General features: G+C 38.9%; 4 protein-coding genes across 5 annotated transcripts; 2 read left to right on the top strand and 2 right to left on the bottom strand.

The window, feature by feature from the left end:
* Positions 1 to 67: 67 nt before the first annotated feature.
* Positions 68 to 2213, bottom strand: LOC136250022 (large ribosomal subunit protein uL10-like). Its single transcript, XM_066042182.1, has 9 exons — positions 2060 to 2213; positions 1825 to 1921; positions 1663 to 1762; positions 1444 to 1607; positions 1244 to 1390; positions 1010 to 1195; positions 753 to 839; positions 652 to 705; positions 68 to 296 (listed from the first exon to the last, which is right to left on the bottom strand). Exons 2-9 carry the CDS (start codon positions 1876 to 1878, stop codon positions 147 to 149), a joined length of 942 nt encoding a protein of 313 aa, XP_065898254.1. The 5' UTR covers positions 1879 to 1921; positions 2060 to 2213; the 3' UTR covers positions 68 to 146.
* On the top strand, positions 2124 to 3102 carry LOC136250024 (S-formylglutathione hydrolase-like). Its single transcript, XM_066042184.1, has one exon. The coding sequence runs from the start codon at positions 2161 to 2163 to the stop codon at positions 3007 to 3009; it is 849 nt and encodes a 282-aa protein (XP_065898256.1). The 5' UTR covers positions 2124 to 2160; the 3' UTR covers positions 3010 to 3102.
* Positions 3103 to 3171: 69 nt separating this feature from the next.
* On the top strand, positions 3172 to 7309 carry LOC136250029 (very-long-chain (3R)-3-hydroxyacyl-CoA dehydratase 2-like). Its single transcript, XM_066042189.1, has 7 exons — positions 3172 to 3375; positions 3423 to 3441; positions 5370 to 5458; positions 5504 to 5628; positions 6165 to 6204; positions 6267 to 6405; positions 7125 to 7309. The coding sequence occupies exons 1-7, from the start codon at positions 3172 to 3174 to the stop codon at positions 7199 to 7201; spliced, it is 693 nt and encodes a 230-aa protein (XP_065898261.1). The 3' UTR covers positions 7202 to 7309.
* A 133-nt stretch (positions 7310 to 7442) lies between these two features.
* Positions 7443 to 13688, bottom strand: LOC136250028 (androgen-dependent TFPI-regulating protein-like). Of its 2 annotated transcripts, XR_010698416.1 has the most exons (7): positions 13440 to 13688; positions 8776 to 8904; positions 8630 to 8731; positions 8200 to 8315; positions 7666 to 7820; positions 7529 to 7613; positions 7443 to 7496 (listed from the first exon to the last, which is right to left on the bottom strand). XR_010698416.1 is itself a non-coding variant. In XM_066042188.1 (6 exons), exons 1-6 carry the CDS (start codon positions 13641 to 13643, stop codon positions 7585 to 7587), a joined length of 735 nt encoding a protein of 244 aa, XP_065898260.1. In that variant the 5' UTR covers positions 13644 to 13688; the 3' UTR covers positions 7443 to 7584. The 2 variants fall into 2 exon arrangements, 1 of the variants encoding a protein (XP_065898260.1); XM_066042188.1 differs by having other exon boundaries at positions 7443 to 7613.
* Positions 13689 to 13875: the final 187 nt, after the last annotated feature.

Raw genomic sequence — 13875 nt, 5'->3', positions numbered from 1 at the left:
TTCTGGCATTGAACACGTGTTTCAGTGTTCTTTCTGGGCAAACTGCAATCCCATTCCAAAATGATACTGAATTTTATTACCACAAATAACTATTTTCATCAGTATAACAAAACTTTTTGATTGTGGCATTACACAAAACAATTTTATTAGTCAAACAATCCGAAGCCCATGTCATCATCTGACTCTTCCTCAGACTCTTCTTTCTTTTCTTCAGCTGCAGGTTCATCAACTTTCTCTTCCTCAACTGCAGGGGCTGCTTGGATAAAAGCACTAGGGTCTTCAAGGAATGCCTTTGCCTGTGTAGATAAAGACCTCTTATATGGAGAACTTAATAAGGACAACTTTATTCCCATTTAAGTATACAGTCTGCATTTATACCACCAAAAGAGGAAACGCAAATTTGAATACATACAGTATCTTTACAGGACGGTGTCCATTATATAACCAGGAGCACATTGTGTCCTATGGACAAGGATTGGATTAGGATATTATGGAATTGTCCATAGGATTCAATGCGCTCCTGATATTACCTACAGTATGGCAGTCTCATTGTAGGTAAGGAGTACATACTCTACACCAATGTGTTCAGAGAACTTTGAAGTGTAATAATCACAGACTGCCTTAGGTACACAATACAGTAACTAGTCTGACCTGTTCAGCTTGTTTAAATGTGATGTCCGTAGCAACAGCAACAGCCAGCAAGTTCTGTAAAGAAATAACCTTTAGCTCAGTTCCATTAGAGAAATGGTTACCTTAAATCCATTAACAATAGAGTGAGGTACAGACACTGCAGTCGGGTACCCTATCTGTAATGAAACTGCGGCTACATTCAACATCCCCTAAAAGAATTAAATAGTAATTCCAGACATGTAAAATCTATTTAAATCTTTATGTAAAATATTAGCTGCCTCATAACAGAAGCCCATTCATCACTGATGTTATCCACCAAATATGAACGGCGAGCGATTGATTTAATCCTTGGCAGACTGAGAACACATCAACAACACACCTGAGTAAACCTCTTCAACAAATCTTCATCAGTAATGTCCAGCACACTTGGATCATACGTGGCACCTCCCTCATACACCTGCATCACTTTAAGACCATAAGAGAAGGGATATATCTTTAACATTCCAAGCAAAGTAGACTCTGAGGCTCCCACTTTCTCGTTTGCTTTGATCAAGTGTACATTGTTCTATTGTAAGACACTAACAGATTATGCTGGGTGTGTGATAGGTCATACCAATATTTCAATGGTGCCTCTTGAGATCTTGGTGGTGATGGATAAGGCTTGGAAGAAAGATGTCTTCTCAGGACCAAGTCCAGTGTTACCTGCTGAGACGAACACATCAATTGGAGCCATAGCACCAGCTTTAGCAGGGGCCGCGACCTAACATCCACATCACCACGTTTATCCCATTAATAGAGTAGCACACGAGGTACCTTGTTTGCCTGGATATTGTCACGCACAACCTTCAAGTCTTCCTTGGTGAACACAAACCCGATGTTGCCCTTGATATGAGGTAACAATCTCTCTAGTCCAGGGTTCTTATCAAGATGTCCTCGGATTGCTTTCCTAATCATTGTATTCTTCCCCATCAGAACCACTATGGAGATATCAACCAAACTGAAACAATTATCAGAACAGTAGATAATACTAACCAGCTGATCCTCTGAGTGAACTTCTGATTTGTTGCATCTGTTTGGAGCCAACATTATCTGCACCGACAATGAATACTTTAGGGTATTCATCAAACAATTGCTGTGGGGGAGGAGGGTAAGTTGTACACTTACTACACACTTAACTTTCACCAATTAGCTCACCAGTATTTTCAGGAAGTAGTTGGCTTTCCAACTCGTCCTGTCTTCCTTGACCATCCTTGCAAGTGATCAGGGAGAGCCTCTCGGGAGGTTTAAAGAACTGCCATGTCACATAATGCACGTTAAATAGATAACACATTGAAATAATCAATAAAACCAGTAGAATTACCATAACAACGAACATCATTAGCATTTACCCATCGCACACTCACACACAGTACAACATACGACCACTCACTAATCAGTAAACGAAGAGGAAGCGCGTTTGCTACTTCTGGCGTTGAACACGTGTTTCAGTGTTCTTTCTGGGCATGCGCACTACATATTGCACCATTCAAGATGGCGGGGCTCGAGTTGGTGTCAGCGACAAGGTGTTTTGGAGGCTTCCAGAAGGTATTCAAACATCATAGCAAGACTACCAAGTGTGATATGAAGTTCGCCGTATACCTGCCACCTCAAGCTGAGACGCAAAAAGTTCCCGTGCTATACTGGCTTTCTGGTCTCACGTGCACCGAACAAAACTTCATCTTGAAGAGTGGGTTCCAGAGGTATGCGGCAGAATACGGTCTAATAGTCGTGTCTCCGGATACTAGCCCTCGAGGGTGCAACATAGCTGGTGAAGATGACAGTTGGGACTTTGGAACTGGTGCTGGTTTTTATGTGGATGCCACCGAAGATAAATGGAAGGAGAATTACAACATGTTCTCCTACGTGACACAAGAACTACCCCAACTGGTGTCTGAGAAGTTCCCAATATTGCCAGGGAAGCAGTCAATATGTGGCCACAGTATGGGGGGTCATGGAGCCCTTATATGTGCCCTGAAGAATCCAGGGATGTACAAGGCTACATCAGCATTTGCGCCAATAGCTAATCCTTCCATCTGTCCATGGGGAATTAAAGCTTTCACTGGCTACCTTGGTACGGACAAAGAAACTTGGAAACAGTATGATGCTACTGAGTTAGCTAAGGTGTATGATGGTCCCCCGTTGCACCTGTTGATCGACCAGGGAAAGAGTGATGAATTTCTGCCAACCCAGCTGTACCCAGACAACTTTGTGCAAGCGTGCCGCTCCAATAATGTACCAGTGATCCTTCGTAACCATGACGAATATGACCACAGCTTTTATTTCATAGCTTCATTCATTGGAGAACATTTCAAGCACCACTCTGATGCTATGAAGCTTTAACCAGTGTAGTGACTGGTATGTAGGCACTTCTCAAATTGAAGACTAAAATTTTGAGCGCGTAAACAAAAAATTAATGTAATGTTTTGTATTTTTGCCCAGCACGTGCGTGAAAGCTTGAAATTTTGACCTTTCAGCTCGCCTTTCGGTTTTTACGTGCTCGCGATGAACCATAAGGAGCTCTCCTTCATTAGCAAGCTTTACCTCATCCTCTACAACGTAGTACTGTGTGTAGGGTGGGCGTTTGTGTTGGTAGGGACCGTGAAGTATTGTTGGGAAGAACGACCGAAGTTTGGAAGTCACGTGATCGGTCTATATGATGCTATAGGGCCTTCTCTTCGCATTTTCCAGACTGCAGCATTTCTGGAGGTATGACAGGACTGCTATTGGTGTGCTTGAATCGTATATTTTTGCAGGTAATCCACTGTGCTATTGGTAAGTGGAATAGCAAGTCATGTGCTGCAACTGAACTTTATACATACGAAATCGCTCCTAAGGATTACAGTGAGACCACCTAGCAACGAATCTGCAGCTTAAAATACATGAACACCTATGGCCATCATCATTATATTGCTTGTTTCCCATCACCCAATGGAACAAAAACTGATGCGGGCGGGAGGTGATTATTGATTAAAACCCTTTGTTTCCCAAATTCCTTTAACCAAACAATTACACTCCTTGCTTTATAACCTTATAACTCTTGTTTAGTTGTAGGTATCATCACCTAATTTTTAGCAGCACTTCTCTACATAATTATGCACTAGTGGTGTAAATGGGATGGTGATTGAATAATGTATGATGTAATTAAATTTGCAAAAAAGTGTGTAAGAAATTATTACAATAGATTCACTCTGTTTATTTGCAGGGTAGCTATACCATTTAGGCACAAGCAGAAAAAAAATGCAGCGCAAAAAAATATTGTATGATGGTTTTACAAAGAAAATACTGTCGTGACATAGATGCGGGAATATATATCAATGCCTTGTACTATATCCTAAGGAAATTTTTATTTCTAGAGTTTGCTTAGAGGTTACTGATCCAACAAAAATGTATGTTATTATTAAGCTATTTCTATTCATCTAAAAATAAATGAAGTCAAAAAATGTATGGCAGGAAAACTATTGGTGGGAAACAAAGGGTTAATTATACTATACACTTGACTCTTGTTATTTCAGTCTTTGACTGTTCTATTAGAGTATCTCGATTTTGAAGGCTGCCAGGACTGTGCCCCATGCACCCTGTTGAACAAGAGTGGAGGGGCTTTTACCCTTCTATGCTTATATGCACAGCTAATGTATTTACTTTACAACTTGGTCACTGAGTGCCTCCTATCATGAAATAGTGCATTCACGTGATCTATAATCAAATAATTAAAATTTGGTGCAGTTGCCTAAAAGTTGATGCGGGTGGTGACAGGAAACAAGGAATGTAATGATGATGGCCTAATATTGTACTATCATTGTTTCCTGTCACTGCCCGCTTCAATTTTTAGAGTAGCCACACCAAATTTTAATTATTTGATCACTATTTTTCATGATAGAGGGAGGCACAGAGTGACTAAGTGGTAAGACAAGGGGGTGGCACTCCAGTATATCCTGTACTCTGATCTTCATCCTCGGTCAAAATGAAAGGCAAGCTGAAAATTTGCAGTCGGTCAAAAGATAAGCACAGCTTGAACAGTCTATACCACTATTGATACTTTCAGATAAAATGTACTAAAATTTGGTCAGGTCAAGTACGATTTTTAGTAAAAGTCAAAATCTAGTTTGACCACTTTTACCAAGGATGAAGATCGGAGTATAGTATATATTGGCATGCCACCCCCTTGTAAGATAACTATATTAGCTGTGTATATCAAGAGTCTCTCTACTGTTGTTCAACAGGGTGCGTGGGTGCATAGTCTTTGCACCTTTTAAGACGGAGATACTCTAATAGAGCAGTCATATACTCAATTATTAAACACACAGGTCAGCTGTATAGTTTTTATTTCACTAGGTAACGGGAAACAAGCAATATAATAATGATGACCTTACAGTGGAAAATGTTTTCTTGGTTTTGTGGATTTGCTGAAATGGAACAGCCTGGTTTTAAGTCAACCTTATCTATCATGATGTGGTAATATTACTACTGACCCCCCATTGGTTAGATAGTGCTTACCACCAGTTAGCCTTTAACATTTTTATTACACCCTAGACTATTGTGTATACTATGGCATTGTGTGTGGTACTACATATTGGCCACTTGGTCCCAGCTCTAAGGAAGTTGGTCACATGTCAAAAAGTCTCTTGGTCCCAAAGAAAAGTTCAACCCCAACATTTGTACTAATACACTTGCTAGTTAAATGTCTATTTGCTGTTGTGTAGGTATTGTGAGATCAAATGTGGTATTGACGTTCTTCCAAGTGTCATCTCGTCTACTTGTCTTGTGGGGGGTGGTACACAGTGTTGCAGGGGTGAGTACACATGCCACAAAAGCTGTTCTCATGATCTATTGACAGGTGAATGCAACATTTGGGTTACTACTGATCTTGTTTGCTTGGTCAATAACTGAAGTGATCCGTTATGCATTCTATGCCTCATCTTTGATGTTTTCATCAGTCCCTTACATCCTACAGTGGAGCAGGTAGTGTAGTCTGTTGTAATGATTAGTACTAGCTGTGTATACTAAAACCTGTAAATGAGGACACCAGAGACTTACTGTATTTTATTAAAGCCGGACTCAAATACATGTATGGGCTTTATAAGTCATTCCATACACACCTGGGCCATTTACATGTCAGGTTGTTAACAAATTAGACTAGTAAGTGTCCAGTCATGTGTCTACATACTGAATAAACATGTTTCACCTGGTGTTTCATTATTGCAGTGAAAATTCTGAACTGTAAGTAAGCACCACTTTATCCTGCACCTTGTGGAGTCTTAAGAAACAAGCACCTGGACCCGAAAATGGTTTAAAACACCCAGGCCTTTATACAGATAAATACAGCAGTTAATGTCCCAAAGTATAACACCCCTCAAATAAACCTATACATAGTATTAGGCCCTTGTTGTTATGTCCCACTATGACGTATCATATAATATGCTGCAAGAGGAGCTTGCAGTGCTTATGAGCTCCTGGGAAAGAAACATCATGTTGAGATTTTTCTGTTCGTTTTGTAGGTACACGTTCTTCTACATTCTCTATCCCATTGGTGTGTTGGTAAGAGTGTAGTGTGTACTAGTTGTTAGTGTCCTTCATTACCAACTGCTACTACCCCACAGGGTGAACTAATGTTAGTGTTCTCAGCTCTACCCATTGTAAATGCTACCGGACAGTTCTCCTTCACTCTACCTAACCTCATCAACTGGGCATTCAGCTACTACTACTTTTTAGTGTTGATCATCTTCCTTTATATCCCTAGTAAGTGTCAGTGTGTAGGTGTGACCATTTGTGTCTTGCCCAGACCCTGCACACTGTTTGGGATAGGATCTGGTGACTTGCGGACCTTTTGTCATATTGCATTCTGTATCCGTTGGTGATTTCATTGTTTTAGCATTGCAAAAATTAGAGTCGGTTCAAAACTTTCAGACATGTCTTCAATGGGTCTGGGCACAAAAGTATTACTACGGTAGCTGAAGGCTTTGACGTGTAGTATATTGTGTATGTATAAGTGTGCTCTTGCACCATAAAGTTTTATGTTACTAGATTACTATACCATAAACTACAAAAGTTTGACAAATGAGATTGTTATATTAAGCAATTTGGAGAACGAAATTTTATGCTGCTGATAATGAACAACGCATTATAGCTATATACTAGTTTGACAAATGCCCAGTGTGGTTGTAGCGTAGAATTAATATAGTGTGCTTGCATTGTAGTGTATATTGTTTTGTACATATGTTACTTACACTGTCTGATGGCAGTAAAGCAAGTACTTTGCTATACTGTGAGACCTGGTCACCAAAACGTTTGAGGTGTACAGCAAAATTGGTAATATTATAGCACAAAACGAAAGTACACTAGGTGTATGCATAATTATGTTGTGGGAAGGCAGACATTTGGCAACTTCTAAGATTTTATTAACTGTTTGTCCAGTGTCTGATTGTACAAGTCCTTATATGGTATGCATTGTGTTACAGTCTTCCCACAGCTGTATGGTCACATGATCTCACAGAGGAAGAAGGTATTGGGTGGTCAGAAAACAAAAGCAGACTAGCTAACACTGGGGAGTGAGTATATGACATAATAAATGTTTACTTGTGAGATATCTATATACTCTCGCTAACATTTATTTTCACATTAATACATTTTAAACTTTACAGAAGTGCGTATACAGTGAAACCTCACTTAGTGGACCACCTCTTGTAGGTCCCAAAATGTACTTTATTAACCTCATTATTGAGGCCGAGTTTTTGGTCCCACAGGAAGTGTATATTATAATATTTCTGTATACCAGATCAGTGAAATGGATATAAATCAATTATATACAATAAATAACATAAATATTGTATAAAAAGTGCAAATATAATATTAAATATTGTATTAAAAGTGCAAATATAATATTAAATATTGCATTAAAAGTGCAAATATACGCAGGCACTAATCTTGCTTCACACATCTCAGACGATCTAAAACACACACACACAGAGTGACTCGTGCAGCAAATGATCACAAACACACCTCCCCATCTGAGATGGGACAACATCTTGCCGACATAGTACAGTGCAATATAGAGTAGGAATGATGTACCGCAGAATATCACCAGTCCAATTGGGGGTAGATTGTTGAGGAAATCATAAGGCCAGTGACCCAGTATTAGTAATGATGATATCATCCTGTGGGTTGTATCATGTTACATACACGGGGTGGGGCTTTGTCTAGGGCTGTGGGGATAATTATCACTTGACTTGCAAAGATTAATTGAAAATATGCCTAATCAGAAAACACTCAGTTCCTATGTAATTGCACCTCGTTGGATTATTACAAGTTTATGTGTAACCTGAGGATATAGATACACTGTACTATTGTAAGTGGGAAATTAACTTTCATGTTTTTATCAGTTGGAGAAAACCCGTGATTTTTGTTGAAAGTGGGTGACAAATGGAAATCCATTTTGCTGAAAGTTTAACAAACGTTTTTCTGGGTTTGTGGTATTTTATGTGCGTATATAATGTAATTAAGAAATTTTATCACACAGCCCTAGTGTCTTCTTACATGCACAGATAGGCTGAGTTGAAGGCACCCATGAAGAACAACCCCACCAGGGTACTAGGGTAGCGGTGACACACCAACAAGACTTCCAGTAGTGCAATGATCACAATACCTGTGTGCTGAACAGTAAACAATTACTGTACATTGTACTTTGTACCACATAGATCCATTAAACAATCCCTTCACAACTAAGTTGAAAAATTGTTCTGTAAAGCAGTTACTACAAAGCTAGTTGTTTTATTAATTGTAAAGCCTGACCATTGTGACTTGCACAAAACATCACAAAACATCACATGGGCAGTGCAAACATGGAACAAAAGATTCAGTCAGATATATACTCTAATAGAGCAATCCATAACTCTAATAGAACAGTCACGTTTACTGGCAAGTAGCTACTTAATTTACACAAAAGCATATATCATACACTACTCACATAGAGATGGACTAGGTAGACTGGTACAAGTTTGGCAAAGAAGCTAGGGAAGATGCTCTCCCTGTCCAAATAATAAATCGGCCAGAACACAGTAAACACCACCTGTCATCCCATAATATCAACATCACACAATCGTAATAACTCACAAACGATGCTGGGAAGATTACTGTGGTGAACATCAAGTCCAGTAACTTGGTAAGGTATTTATTGACCACACCTCCAGATGGGAGGACATGGTTAACACAGCACAGACCATAGAATACCAGCTGAGAAAACTGTAAAGTAAAATTGTAATACATAATACTTTTCATGTACAGAGAAACACCCATTGATTGGTCACGCTCGTCCTTAAAACATTCTTGGTGCTTGTTTGTTTGTTTGTTTATTTTTATGAATAATGTATGACTGGTGAACCAGTCCACATCAAAGGAAAGAATGACACTCCCTAGCTATCAATTACTATAAAACGAGGTGGCTATTCTGCTTCATTTTTAGCTCTGTTCCACTTGTTATACAGCATTACAAATGAACAACACAGCTTTGCAATCAATCCAATGAAATTTCAGACAATTCTCATGATAGCACAAGAAGCCATTATCCACAAATCAGCAACAGTAATGGAGAAACAAAGGAGAACAAAGGTAGGGTCTATCACGAAAAATTTGGTTCCCCCTGGTGGTCCGACCCCCTGGAACATAAATGTTTGAAATATTTGGACCCCTCTGAAATATTTTATCCCCCCCCTACAAATTTTATTATTAGCACCATTTGCACCGGGGTCCAGATATTTCAGCTGAAATAATCAATCTCCCCTGTCTATATTATCCTTGCCCTTACCTGTAACCACCCCAGTCTCTATATGGAAAAGTGACAAGCGTAATACCGTTGTTAAGTATACTTCAGGCAATATAGCTATATATACATACATTAATTTCTCTTTACAACAATGACAAGATCATGGTGAATACAAAAGGTTATAGGCCTATAGAAGAACATGATGCTGGTTCAAAATGTCATAGACATGCAGATAGGACGGTAAAAAATTTTGTGACGAGATACGAGGGAAAGCCATTGTAAGTCAGAGTAACATTAAGATGAGTCGATGAAAGGTAGAACAATTAAATCAAGCACTACAAACCCATCTAGCACCATGAAGTTGAACAGATTCTAATTGTTTAATACTCTGTTGGGTGTGAGGATTCCATACTTGACAGGCATGCTCCAATACAGGTTGTACCAATGCACGATAAGCTTTATGCTTGCATTCCATTGAGCAGCTGAACAAATGACAGCGAAGAAAGTTCAAAATTCGTGTTACCTTAGAAGCAACATTTGCACATTGAAGACAAATTTGAGGAAATATAACCCGTAAATATTTAACAGAATTGCACCAATTTAACAGATCTTGTATTTAGGAGGTGATCGCTTACAAAAGTTCACACTTTCGTGGGTTCAAGCTCATTTTTCCAGAGCCTACACCAATCAGATACACAGTTTAAATCTTCTTGTAACAAGTCACATGCAGTCCTTGTGTGTTGCTACCTTTCTGTACAGGATGACATCATCAGTGAATATCTTAATCTTTGACTTCACTACAGAGGGAATATCATTGATATACAGGATGAACAAAAGAGGACCCAAAATGGATCCCTGAGGAACACCTTAAGATACATAGCTCCAGTCAGAATAATGACCATTGATGACAACTCTTTGTCTGCGGGTAGTGAAGAATGAACAGAACCATAGTAACAATGATCCATGGATTCCATAAGCTTCCCGTTTTAACAACAGTCTTTCATGGCGGACAGAATCAAATGCTTTACAGTGAGAGTGTGGGCGATTGTCAAGTATTTTAGCCCAGTCATGTGTACATTGTAGCCAGTAGTAAAGAAGTAGTGGACCGATTAGCAAACTGGGAGTGTGGCTATAAATATTTCAGCTATTTGCTCCCTTGCAGCACAACCTTACCTTTAAAAGAGGATTAAATAGTTTAATTTGAAATTCCCTATAGTCAATAAAGTCAATAGAAGGAGGGAAATAAAACATTTCAAAAGAAATTATTTGTTCCCCACACTCCCACAGTACATATAAGAAATGAAACCATCATTGATAAATTAATGATGCTGGATGTGTACAAAAGAAAAAAATAATTAAATGGCAGGTAAATTTTACGCATGTGACCAAACAGGACCTCAACATAAAGGACCTGTGTGGGCATGGTGTGGTTACAAAAATAAAGTTTAGCTACATCAGTAAAATACAGTTATTATAATAAGTATGGTTGGCCACTCTTTGCATGATTGAGCTAAGGAAATTCTCTCAGAAGATGAAATCTATTATATACAGGCAGCATCATTCAACATCTTTCTAACAAACAACGTGGAAGATGCTGTTAATTCCAGCAGATTATTCACGGAGACTGGCTGGTAGTGGCCAAGCACTGTAATTTTAACTGTCTCATAGTAACATAATAGCTACTTTTAAATCTCTGCAGCAATTGAAGGTACTCTATTTTGGATTGTGGGCTGATTGTATACGATGTACAAAGTCCAGAGGGCAAGTCAGTTCTAACGTCACATTTTCATAGTAGTGAATTGAATAATATCTGGGCGATAGCATGTTGTTAGTATGATACTGGAATTGTTGCTTAAGGTGATTTAGTAGCTAGCTCGGAAGTTCTGTAGGTCTGCATATACTAAAAATTAGCAAAAATTTGAATAAGTTTTGTAGCTAGAATATGTAGCACCTTAATGTGATGGTAAGTGTATCTCTGCTGAACTTCAAGAGACAGGGGACAATCATTTAAAAACATTTGCTGTAGTAAGGCAGGTGGAATTACACAATAAGCCTTTGCATCACATTGCATGGATCGATGTTGAAAACTGACAACAGTGGGCAAAGTGTCGGCAGAGGTAGCCCGTAAGAGAAAATAATAGTATAGATAGACACTATACACTTGTCACTTTTCCACAATAAACTGGGATGGTTAGCTGAATGCAACAGGTAAGGACAAGGATAATATAGACGGGGGGTGGGTGGGATATCAAATTATTTCAGCTGAAATATCTGGACCCCCCTTTGAATGTATGCAAATAGTGTTAATAATAAATTTTGCAAGGGGGATAAAATATTTCAGAGGGGTTCAAATATTTCAAGAAAAAGTGGACCAGGTGTCCACTTTTTTGGGGGCCCAAATATATCATTACAGGCCACAACGCACGTATTGTAGCTGCAGTAGTAGGTATGTCTCAGGCTTGAAGTGATGTCAAACAGTGAAGAAATCAACTCTGTAGCATTTGCTATAGTCTGGAATCAGTTTACTGTTAGTTAGAAAATTCAATTTAAAAGTAATAACTCACCAATAGCATTCTTGGTCACTCTGAAAGCACATTTTAGGCTTGATTATACCTAATCAATACTACCAAGTCATACATTATGCATACTTCGTGACAAAATGACTCACAATAAAAGTCTGCAAATTTACACATAGAAACACATCATAGGGCTATTATGACACATGACCAACCTTGTCAATGGGTCAGGATAAAGAGTCAGGTGAGTGATGGCTAATCTCTAATAGAGCAGCCAGCCACTCTAATATAACACTCAGCTAACATCAAAACCATCATCATTACAGTGAAACCTGTCTATTCTGGTCATCATAGGGACAAAATTTTCTGACCTCATTAAGGAGGTGACTGCATTAAGCCAGTCACTTTGTACACAGTTGGCACATGTGGGGATTTTTATAATGACCAGTTTAGACAGGTGTGACCTGATTATACAGGTTTCATTGTATTATTATTATTGCACTGTTACGTACTTATTGGCAAGTGCTTCATTGTCACCTGTTACATTACAGAATTGTTTGAAACATCTAGTCTGTTGTTACCTGGCAACATTTTTTTTGAAACCATCAAATGAGATGAAGTGTTAAATGATAAGTACGATTCCTTGGTCACATGGGACCACAAAGAACAAAGTCAAAGTAGGATGGATACAAAACTGTTATTTTGAAGGCTTTACCAATAACCACCTTAGTCTTATACCAAGACCACTTTTTTCCCTTTTGTATTTGGGTGGAAAAAAAAACAAAAAAAAACCTTTATCCCAAATACAAAAGGGAAAAAAAGCGGTCTGGGTACAAGACTATAATCACCTACCCTCCTTAAGGGAACAAGGGTATTACTATATTGGCCTAATCTATGATCACACAGACATATATTGCCTTCTGCTGACAATTAAATCAAGATAATCCGGATGAGTATATATACAAGGGGATGATGACACTCCAACATATCCTGTACTCTGATCTTTGTCCTCAGTCAAAACGAAAGTCAAGCCAAGCAAGAAATTTGCAGTAGGTCAAAAGACAAGTTTGTTTGTAAAAGTAATCTAGCTTATCTAATGCGCAGGTCGCTTATCAATTAGAGATTATAAGTGCCTACGCATGGAAGCCTTCCAGCGCGGGCGCTTGTAATCTCTAATCGACCTGTGCATTAGATGGGTCTAGCTACATGAGACTATTTGTGAAGTGTAATTTGAACACAGCCATAATTTTACAAAAATCTACAAAAAAAATAATAAATGGTCAAGAGTCAAGCACGGATTTGGCGTAAGTCAAGGGTCAAGGCTTATTTTTCGAGTTTGACCACTTTGACAGAGGACAGGCATAAGCCTTTATCCTTAAAATACAAATACAGGGTATGGTACGCACCTCTGAGAGCTAATCACGTGATACTTCAACCTATCCGGTATTACATCTTCAACGCGCACACCAAGTGAATGCACACAAATGGCAATGGCTCACCATGTTTACAAATGTCATAAATCTCCATCGTCCAGGGAATTCTAAAAATTTTGGAAATACATGAGATCCCACTGTGTCTTCGACTTGCGATATCAGGGACGACTCGTGCACGTGCACATACACCCAGTACATGAACAAGACAAGGTGTAGTAACAACGTTCCAGTAAACAACCTTTTCCCACTAGCCACGGTCCCCTGCTCCATGTCTATTTTAAACGCATGCGCTTAGACCAGGCGTACGCCCTTATTTCTTTCAGAAAATCATTGTCTACAGTAAAATTAGCTCACAGACATAGACATACGCCAATGAGAAACCTCATGGCTACCTTTGCACATCGAAAATTGCCCCAAAGTTACTCCATGGATCTTTTCATAATGCAACACAACCTAGTAAAAATCTAATCCAACTCAAGAGTCCGACTTATGTTTTACAATT

Source organism: Dysidea avara, chromosome 3 (assembly GCF_963678975.1).
Source record: "Dysidea avara chromosome 3, odDysAvar1.4, whole genome shotgun sequence".
NCBI lineage: Eukaryota > Metazoa > Porifera > Demospongiae > Dictyoceratida > Dysideidae > Dysidea > Dysidea avara.
The sequence above is the reverse complement of the archived record's forward strand: the minus strand, read 5'-3'. Positions and strand labels throughout refer to the sequence as shown.